This window comes from Epinephelus fuscoguttatus, linkage group LG8 (genome assembly GCF_011397635.1).
Source record: "Epinephelus fuscoguttatus linkage group LG8, E.fuscoguttatus.final_Chr_v1".
NCBI lineage: Eukaryota > Metazoa > Chordata > Actinopteri > Perciformes > Serranidae > Epinephelus > Epinephelus fuscoguttatus.
This window is the reverse complement of record NC_064759.1, coordinates 22,889,935-22,900,440: the sequence shown is the minus strand read 5'-3', so window position 1 is coordinate 22,900,440 and position 10,506 is coordinate 22,889,935. Positions and strand designations below refer to the sequence as shown.

Sequence of the window (10,506 nt, the reverse complement as noted above, 5' to 3'; positions counted from 1 at the left end):
TGGTATTAAAATAATTTATTTATAACCTTGAAAATATGTTAAAGATGTGCACATTTTCAGCAGCAGGCTCAAAAATCATTCACAAATAAGCAATGTTACTTTACAAATACCTCCTGATACCCTCTGATGGTCAAATAATATGAAAAAGAAAGATGTGTACAATTAATCAATATAATGGGGGCAGTGATTCCTGGGGATATAACAATACATTGAATCAATGTATCGATATCGATGTTAAACGATTACATTATTATCATTGCAAAGTGAAAACATCAATACATATTGTCATCTTTAAGAAACACCTTTATTTAGAAATTCCCAAGGAACGTCTGTGTAACCATCTCCGTCCAAGCAAACCTCCTACCTAAAAATTCAAGCGGTGCTAGCGGCCTGGGGCCAAGCAGACAATGGCAAGCACCCAAGGATGGATTAATACTTGTACTTCAACAAGGATATTTGCTGATATTGTCTTGTATGGATTGCAGGGCCCTGAACTGAATCGAAATCTCATTGTGGCAGACTTTAGCCCCGTTTCCACCAAGCAGTACGGTTCAGTTCAGTTCAGTACACTTTTTTTTCCCATTTCCACTGTGGAAATTTGTGGATGGTACCAATGGAACCGTTCCATACAGTCCCCATTTTTGGTCAATCCTCTGTTGGGGTACCTAGCACACAGATCCGGTGCTAAAAGGTGGAGCTGTGAACAATGCAGTCCGCTGATTGGTCAATAGCACAAGGTCCCTCTGCTCAGAGTTGTGGCTGGTTTTGAAGCTCATGTAACCACTAGTCAAACCATGGAGAGCCTCACATATATTAGTAAACTGTAACTATAAAATGAAAGGATGTTTTGCTGCCTCTCACAGCAGTTGAAGACAAAAAAAAAAACTTTATTCATTGGACCAACTGCTGGCAACTTTTAAGGTGGAACGTTTAGTTGTAATGTTACTCAGTGTATGAGGTGATGACGTGATCCCATCAGTACACCTTAAATTTGTGACAACGCTGACCATTACTTTAGTTTTGATCCTCTCTTTGATGACATAAACTTTTAGTAATAAGTGGATCCTCAAGTGTTTAACAATATATATTACTTATTATGTAATATATATTATGTGAACTGCATATATTCTAATCCTCACTCGGAAAAAAAAAGGCATGGCAGAGCCGTTGTTCCTAAGGCAACACTAAACCCCTGAGCTGCACAAACCCGCTATTTTTAATATACCATGGAGACTCTCACTGCAGCCTGTTCTATTTTGTTAGACAAATGGTGGTGTGCAACCTCGTTCTGTGGACAAATATTGAGGTGCAGACTGATAAAGGAGGAAATACAGTGAGTGCTGGACGGAACAGTGAGTGACAACAACCTCGCCCACATTTAAGAGTACGGTTTGTGGTGGAAACACTAGGGTCTAGGTACCATGTCTGAAGAGTTACTTTTGGTTCCAAAGGTACCATACCAGAAGTGTTTGGTGGAAACAGGTCTTTTGTAATATCAGGAAATATTGGGTCGTTGTCCAAAGAATTGATATATTACTGCATCATAATGAAACTAGTGATTCCTACAGTATAGCTATTGTGTGAGAGGGCAGCCCACTTAAATTCTGTCAATTCCAAACAAAAAAATGTGGTTTCTGTCCAAAAACATCTCTTGCTTCTACTCACAGGGATAGAAAAGGATGCGTCCAAAGTCACAAAGAAGTTGTAAAGTCCATGCACAGCTTAGATGATTTGTCACTTTGTGACTTCAGCATCATATATGAAGTCTTCTGGTAGCTTCTCAGGGGGAATGCTCTTCAGCTGCTCATCATACATGCGGAGAGTCCAAAGTTTCTCCAATTCATACAGTTCTCTCTGCTCTGGTAGCATGAAGTGGACCACCATATTCCCTGAGACAGAGAGGAGCAGCAAGTGAACATCACCGGTAACTCTATAAACAAACATCAGTTTATATATCTATGTAACTGTCTATGTTTGGGCATTGGAAGATGGGATTTCTAACATACCAAAGTCAATACACATCCAGTCCTCTGAATCCTTTCCTTCAATCCTGACATTTGGAGCTCTATCTTTCTTCAGGAACTTGTACTGGAGGAAGAACAAATCATATAAGTTTATAAAAACAAACACAGGTTGCACATATCAACATAGGACAACGGGAAAAAGAATTCAAGTTACCGTTTTGATGGCATAAAGTGCCATTGCACGGAGGTGTCTTGGTGATACGCCGCTGACAACAATGAAGTACTCTGTGTATTTGATCTGTTCCGGTACTTTAATCACACAGATATCTACCGCATTTTCCTGACGAAGGAGAGACACCAGCACATCCAGATTGAACGTCTCAGGAGATCCTGGACAAAAAAAAGGGTGAAACATTTACATTACAACATGTAAATGCTACAGTCTATATATTTTTACTCATTGCATGGTAGGTGGTAAAACAGAGAAATACTATCACATACAATAAGTAAAGCAATGCAGGATAACCAAGGGACCTCATCCATTACAGTAACTAGGGCTGCAACTAACAATTTTCCATTATCCACCGGGTTAATTGTTTTGAAGAAGCCTGTCACAGTTCCAAAATGAAATGATTAATCACTTAATTTTTCAAACAGAAAAGTCCCAGCTTCTCAAATGTGAGGATTTGCTTGTTTACTTATATGTTACTAAACTAAATATCATTCATTTTAGACTGTTAGTATAACAAAACAAGCTTTTTGAAGACAGAACCTTGGGCTCTGGGAAAATTTGATACACTATTTTTGGACATTTTACAGGCAAAATGATTAATCAATTTATTTTGGGGGAAAAAAATCACCAATTAATCAATAATATAAATGATCAAAGTTGCAATCATAACAATTTCCCAGAGCCCAGGCTGATGTCTGACATTTTTTGCATTGTTCAACGAAATTAAAATCTAAAGCTATTCAATTTAGGGTTGCTACAAACTATTATTCTCATCACAGATTGATCTGCCAATATTTTTCAATTACTTAATTAATCATTTTATCTATTAAAATGCAAGAAACCAATGAAAATGCCCAACACAGTTTCGAAACCCCAAAGTGACATGTTACAATATCTTGTTTTGTCCATTTGTTTGTGTAAAATAAATTATTATTCAGTTTACCATCACATATGGTTCATGGAAATTACTTACTTAAATTATTAATTAATTAAAAGAACGTTTGTTGATTAATTCAATAAGGTCAAGTGACTTACCAAACCATTTATTAATTTTTAAGCTCTTTTTCAATTTACTATAATCTAAGATGAGGAAATGAACTTGTCTCCCCTTATAACAAACTGAGAAATCAAATCTCTGCATTTTTCCCTTTAAAATTACTTCAGATAACTCAATGATAAAAACAACTGTATTTGGTGTATCGATCAGGATGTCTACAAATATGACACAGTTAAATTTCATGCTTTTCAAGACACCTTGTAACCAAATTTAGGACAGATATTTGTACTTGTTCCTAATAAAGAATTTCAAACTGATGTAAGCATTGCAGGCAAACATTATGTATGTGGTTTTGTGCAGAGGTAGGTGTTATGTAGGAATATGGTTATTAGAGTGAGTTAAGTCAATCTACGTTATGCCAACAGGTGAGTGCAACTATGAAGTAAAATGACAGTATTATAGTTTTTTAAAGATTTGTAACATAGGGAATGTGAACTTTTCCTTAAAAAGGCGTCACTCATTTTCACAAAAAGAAATTTAAAAAAAATGGATAAATTGAATTAGATAAAATGTTGAGGACCTCGTAGATTAAAATTTAAGATTTTTAGGACTATTAAGGCCTTATCGTTGTAACATTCTCTTACCGTTACACAAACGTTACTTACTTTGTCTCGGGGCACTGCTATCCCTGAGGTCACCGTCTATCACCTGCGATTCCTCTTCAAACACGCCAGCGCTCATCTTTGAATTACTGTTTTCACTACACACCTCTGAATAAAATCTTTTTGTGTTTAAGTGACAGGTGGAAACATGATGCCAGTGCTGACAGGACGACACATTTGCTGTAAACCGTCGAGGTAAACATAAACCGTCACACCGAGCTTCGGACACCGAGCAGACGCTTCTAAAAACACCAGCTTGTTCCAGTAAAACTCTGCTTTTATAAACTGGTGAAACCAGTTTCTTACAGCGACCGAGAATATTCATTTTACCTTGTACAACATCACAGTACTACAGCTGTAAGTCCACGAGTTCACCAAATGCTAAAAAGCTAAAAACAGGAAATGCTCTCTCGTCCTTGGCTTGTGATTGGCTCGCACGGCTTCTTCGTTGGTATCTGTGCTTTGCCTGACATGAATGAATAGCACCCCCATCGATTACAAAGAGTACTGACCTCACAGCATTAAACATGCAGTCAAAAAAATGCAGCTCATAAATTATGGCAAATTAAAAGCAAGAGACACGGTATAAAATTTATTCTTTACATACATTTCTGTAGGAAAAAAATTGAGAATCCTAAAAATATATTGTTTTATAAAATCAACACCTTTGGCCATGGAGTGGCCCAATGTATAAAAGTGAAAACATCATAATATTTCAATAAATCCATATTAATTCCACCTGAGGTATAATCTAATTGGTCAGTACATTGTCATAGAAATCACAAATTCATGTATGTCAATAAAACATTGTTGTGCCCCAAGATAGATACATCAGAGCAATGTCCATTTTGTTCCCTTTGTACACAATGCTGTGTTCACTGTGTTCGTCATTGATCCCCACTCTCACAGTCCATAGTTATATTCAGTCTCAAGCCCACAGGAATATGGTCCGTAAGGCCAGCCAGCTGGGTTATAAAGGTAACCTCTTCGATTTCCTGGATGGAGACAAAAAGAGCACAAGAGTGGAGACAAAGTGTTTATGTTGCTTTATGCTTCTTAATGAAGGCTAACTTGTTGTTTGAAGGCATTTTCTGTAAGCACTGTCTGTATTGTTTCATGCTTTATTTGTGGCATCTAAAAGTGAATTGGTACTTCAAGGAGACAGAAGCACTGGAGAAGAGGAAAGAGTAAAAACACACAGGGTCACATACTGTCCGGAAGTGCTTTGAAATGGAGTTTTCACGGTACAGGATGTAGTCGATCCGACGTCCAATCCACGGCTGACCGGCCTCAGGGTAAACCAATGGGGAGCCCTCTGCGGGAACAGGAGGGGAGATGTACCGCTTTCTTAGCTCCTCTCTCTCCAAAGTCCTACACAGATACGCAAAGAAGACAGAGGGGATTGTCAGCTTCATTGAAAAAACAGTGAGTGAGGAGCCTGGTCAGGTCACATTAGCAGTGCTGTGCTACACAGGTTTAGGAAGGTGAGACTTGGTGTACCTTTGTAGATTTTCTGGGGTGTTTATGTCATCTTCATACAACGTGGGCTGCTCCAGAAGAGTACCTTTAGATGTAAACCAATAAAATATCCAATTAATTGTCATTATTTGTCTTGTGTGTATGCAATATTTACTGTGGTCTACTGGTTTTACAATGGCACGCACCAATGACCCAGGGCTTATCTTTTCCAGGCCCTGCCCTGCAAGGATCTCTGTATTCCTCAAACAGACAGTGATTCTGTTCCAGGTTATCATCTAGCCAAAAAAAAAAAGAAACATATTAATACATAAAAACTTTTAAGTAAAGACTTTTTTAGCAAAAATTAAAATTAATGTAACAAAATAATGGAAAATTGTCAGAAACACACCAGGCGAGCAGTTGTCAAAGTTGAAGTCTCCACAGAGCACATCAAAAGCAACATCCTCGTCAGGCAGTTTGTTGGCAGCTTGAAAATCGCCGATCCACTTGGTAATCATGTTCAGCTGCTCACAACGAATTTCCCCTTCACCTGATTAAAGATAACACAGACCAGTTATCACAGACCTAGCCTATCTTTATCCAAAATAAAAAGGCCAAAGTTTGAGTTATCCTGAGCTAGGGTTGTCACGATACTAAAATTTCAAACCCGATATCGATACCCAGGAAAATATTCAATACTCGATACCATTTTTGATACAGCAGCAAAAAATGAAGAGGCATGTCATTTTTGAAATAAAGATCAGAACAGTAACATCAATGATAACAACAAAAAATCCCCCCAAAATAAATAACAACTAGAAACAAGATCTGGCCATACAAATGTATTTATCTACAGCCCTGTTTATTTTCTGTGCTTCTGGTGAACTGGCACCATATTTTCATTGCTGATCAAATAGAGTTGGTAGTTTAGGCTCAGGATGCTCCTGTTTCTACCTCACTATGTGATCAGAGAACCAGGGGTTACGGGAGAAACCAAACGTTTTTTCAGCTTCAATCTGTGACTTTACAGTTAACATAACTTTTCAGACACACATAATTGTGTTGTCCTGTTAAACTAACATTGTCTATTAATGTTACAGATGGGCATGACTGATAAAGTTTTCTGCTTAGCTCCCACATTAACGTTAGAAGTTATATTTTAGTTTGATGCTGGCGACACCAGCTGCTCAGCTGCCGTCTGCAGCGTGCTGTGTCGGACCCGTCACGCACACCCGACAGGCGCTGAGGTGGCGTGCACTGTTAGTATCGATACTTTTGTAAATTAGTATTGTATCCGGATACAGCGTTTGAGTATCAATACTTTTCAGAGTATCGATACTTTTGACAACCCCAGCCTGAGCAGACCCAACCAGAAAATTTGACTTGCCTTCTGGTGCATGAAGATGTGTGCAGTTAAAATAGCCAACCACGTTCTTCTGTTTCTGATTCTGCCCGATGAGCACCTGAACATTAAAAAAAACAGACATTATATCTATCACTGTGTTCATACTGTAACAAAAGTATTAGTAATGAATTGCACAACACAAAAAGGACAACCGCACCAATGATAGTGGCTTAATAAAAGATGTTAAGCAAGGTACCTTAGCAGAAAGGAGGCCTTTAGCAGCCAGTGCATCTTCCCCGCGGCTGTTGGGAAAGCAGTGGTACTGAGCCTCGAGCAGAGGAAATCGGCTGGCTAGGAACATTCCACTGTTGAAGAACTTGAAAGAGGAGCATCCGCATGGTGGCTGGCAGGCATACACACCAATATCATACAATATGTGTCCAAATACAGGTCTAAGTGCTTGGGTGAGTTTCTGTGCCGCCCTCTTATCAAACACCTCTTCAAGGCATAGTATGTCCACATTGGCTGGAAACAGTGACGACACTTCCCAGGGCACGTCATCCTGCTGGCGGAGACCCTGGGAAAGCAAAGCTCGGGGAGCACTCCGGTGACCTGCTCGGCCCTGCTGGTTGGAGTTCTGATTGGAATTGAAAAGGGGAGAATGTAAGTCAGTTGAGGGCTCTTCTGTATCATCACAGGGCACAGAGACCACGTGACTATTGGACTTTTGGACTGACACATGTACGTCAGCTGAATCGGAATGATGACTCACTGGGGGCTGTGCTTGTCTGTCTGTAGCCCCATATGTAGATGAGTTAACTGCGGGGAGTATGCTGTTGGAGGGGCTGAGAGTCCCACAGCTGCTGGGGGAGTCAACAAAGATGCGGATATGGGGTCGACACACACCCTGCACAATGTGCTGACCAATGGTGGTTGCCCTGCGCTGGGTGTGCCCCAGGTTGTTGAAACGAGCCAGGCTGTCAGGCAACAGACACAGGTTGGCTGTTGCAAAGCCAAATGACGCCTTTCCTGACAGTTCAAAGCCCCTGTGTGTCTCCTCCTCTGATGAGGACGGTGTCTCTCTGTGGTAGTGAAAGGGCCTGCGGCAGGCCTGAAGAGGTGCCCAGAGTATAAATCCCAGGAAGGCCAAGGGGGCTGTGGCGAGAAAAAGAATGAAGAAGATAATGGCGCCGAAGAAGACCTTGAGGGGGTGGAGGTAGCATTCCTGCTCCAGTCGCTGGGTTTGCTCCAGTGTGGTGGACTTGCACACAGCAATGAGGCGATCAAGAAACCAGAAGCAAGGCACGATGAATGCCCATCCCACAGCATGGATGCCTGCAACACACCCATTAGGAAATGGAGACGCCTCCAGGGCCATGCCTCTGCCCCTTTTCTAAGCAACACTCAGGATGAGTAACATCGAGACTTCCCGTTCTAGCCAGATTCCCTTTCTGGCCTCATTCCAGTGCAGTCTCTCACTGGCCCCACTGCACACTAAGACAGGAGACAGAAATCAAATGTTATGACATGGTTCTATTCTTATATCCTGTATAAACATTTAGATTGTGGATTCTCAGGAATAATTGGCTGCCATTCTCACACTGACTTCATGTTTGAACATGCCGATGTGGGAAACATGTAGCAACCAACAGCAGCACTGCCATGAATGCAATACAGTCAGATTCAGAGGAAAGACCAGGCTGGCTTACTGCATGCTTATGTAATGCATCATGATCACATTTGAGGAGGCAGAGAGAAAATCATGGTGTAAACCGCCTATAATCCAGCTGTCACCATCTGCTGCCACTAGCCACTGGCGATATGAGCCCAACACCACACCTTGTGTGTATTTACAGATTGGTTATACAATCAAAAGTCATTGGGTGTGTCAATGTAAAAACCTTACACAGATATTTTCTCTAATTTTGTACTAATTTTAAAACGTTTGATACAATGACATCAGTTCAAAGAGTATGGATACTCTTCCGGGGTGTCCAACATACAGCCCACAGGCCAGAACCGGCCCACCAAAGGGTCCAATCCAGCCAGAATGACTAAGACATGTTGCTGAAACTGAACTCATTTTGCCTAACAAATATCAGGCTGTGCATCATGTATTTTGTAAATGGATGCACGTTTTCAGAATCTACTGGTAGTTCTTTAAACTGACAGAAAGAGAAAGTTTAGGTGTTGTTATTAATAGGTGATTATCTATGGTTTCATTAGTACAGCCATCTTTAGTTCAAATTGAACAATTTGTGGCCCATGAACTAAAATGAGTTTGACAAGCCTGCTCTACATGTTACACTGAGAGATCAGATCTTAATGTAAACACTATTAAAAGGTGGGTTTGCCCTTTAAAACACTGGTATGTTGCAATCAAGCGTTCACTCCCATTGCAAACTTTGGTCTCTGGCTCCTGAGGTATAACTGGAAAAAAAATACAACAGACACAACCAGGAAGTTGCAACCCCCCCTATACCCCGATTAAACACACAAACACCCCATTCAAAGAAGGCTACCATAACTTTTAGTGTTGTACTGTGAAGGGATGCGAGCTTTCTGTGCCTATGCACCTGGTCAGTGGACACTCATACAGGTTGGTTAGGTGGGTCTCCGTCATGGTTCATAGTGTGCAGGTAACATGCTAAGCTAACAGTTTCACTTATTAAACCGCTCAGAAACACTTTCAAAACTACATAAACGCCGGTGTTCACAACCACACAACGTTGCTGTATCTTTGTAGCGCTTGGCTATTCAAGTCTCACACCTAATACACGCTTTATACAGTCTAAGTGCATTTTAGATATCGCAAATACAAGCTGTCACCTGTCCTGTTGCGTAGCTAGCTCCTCGGCTAACGTGGCAGCAGCACAGATGGTCTTACCTTAGCCCGAAAACTGGGACAGTCCGTCTGGCGAACCCATGCGACGAGCAGCCGACTGGTTTGTCTGTTGTATTACATTGATTTATTCATGAGGTTGTCACATGTTCAAGGGAACTTATCAGTTTCTATCGTCAACACGCATAATCAATTCAATCAAGTAGTTCCCTTGAACATCACCCCACTCTGCCACTCTGCTCTCAGCGGCTCATCTGTGCGCTCATCACACTGGCTTTATTAAGCCACACCCTAATGGCGTTGTCATGGTGCCCGGCCCAGCTGGCACGTGACCTTACCTGAGGAGACTTGTTGCAGGGCATTAAAATTTGACCCACTGTTGAGAAGGATGGTTATTAAAACTAAGGAGGTATATAGACATTTATTATATTAAGATAAACCCATTGAAATGAATCATCTCGTTTTCAAGGGGGTCCCAAACAGTCACAAAACAAATGGAAAACAGAACAGTACAAGACACAGTGCCATATGATATAGAACACACAATGAAAAACAATGATCTGTTTTAAGATGAGAAAACAGAACAATTTTAGTCCTTTTCATTCATAATGTACCCTGCTAAATATGACTACAGTCAGCCTGTGACCTTCAACATCAACACAGCTGCAAGCAAAATACATTTTCACCTTCTTTTTTTTTGCTTGTTTTAGCAAAAATATTCTTAATTTTCTGCAGTGGAGAAATGCAACTAAGTATTTTTATACAAGATCTGTATTTAACTTGTACTTTACTTGAGTCTCTTTTTTTCATGCCACTTTTTACTTTTACTCCATTAGATGTCAGTAGGGAATAATGTACTTTTTAATTCACTAGGCTACATGTAGCTGAAATATTTAGTTGCAAGTTACTTTATAAATTAGGATTTTGCATAAAACACACAAGTTTCTAAAATATGTTTTGTCATGAGTTTAAGTACCCAACAGCTGACAGAAAATTGCTGGCAACT

General features: G+C 40.3%; 2 protein-coding genes across 3 annotated transcripts; both read right to left on the bottom strand.

Moving 5' to 3' along the window:
* On the bottom strand, positions 1-4,330 carry malsu1 (mitochondrial assembly of ribosomal large subunit 1). Its single transcript, XM_049583816.1, has 4 exons — positions 3,859-4,330; positions 2,179-2,354; positions 2,007-2,088; positions 1-1,889 (listed from the first exon to the last, which is right to left on the bottom strand). The coding sequence occupies exons 1-4, from the start codon at positions 4,178-4,180 to the stop codon at positions 1,735-1,737; spliced, it is 735 nt and encodes a 244-aa protein (XP_049439773.1). The 5' UTR covers positions 4,181-4,330; the 3' UTR covers positions 1-1,734.
* Positions 4,331-4,434: 104 nt separating this feature from the next.
* On the bottom strand, positions 4,435-9,760 carry smpd5 (sphingomyelin phosphodiesterase 5). Of its 2 annotated transcripts, XM_049583815.1 has the most exons (9): positions 9,546-9,760; positions 7,431-8,152; positions 6,915-7,295; positions 6,701-6,776; positions 5,723-5,863; positions 5,520-5,609; positions 5,356-5,419; positions 5,067-5,226; positions 4,435-4,850 (listed from the first exon to the last, which is right to left on the bottom strand). In XM_049583815.1, exons 2-9 carry the CDS (start codon positions 8,034-8,036, stop codon positions 4,743-4,745), a joined length of 1,626 nt encoding a protein of 541 aa, XP_049439772.1. In that variant the 5' UTR covers positions 8,037-8,152; positions 9,546-9,760; the 3' UTR covers positions 4,435-4,742. The 2 variants fall into 2 exon arrangements, with proteins under 2 accessions (XP_049439772.1, XP_049439771.1); XM_049583814.1 differs by having other exon boundaries at positions 6,915-8,152.
* Between the last annotated feature and the right edge of the window lie 746 nt (positions 9,761-10,506).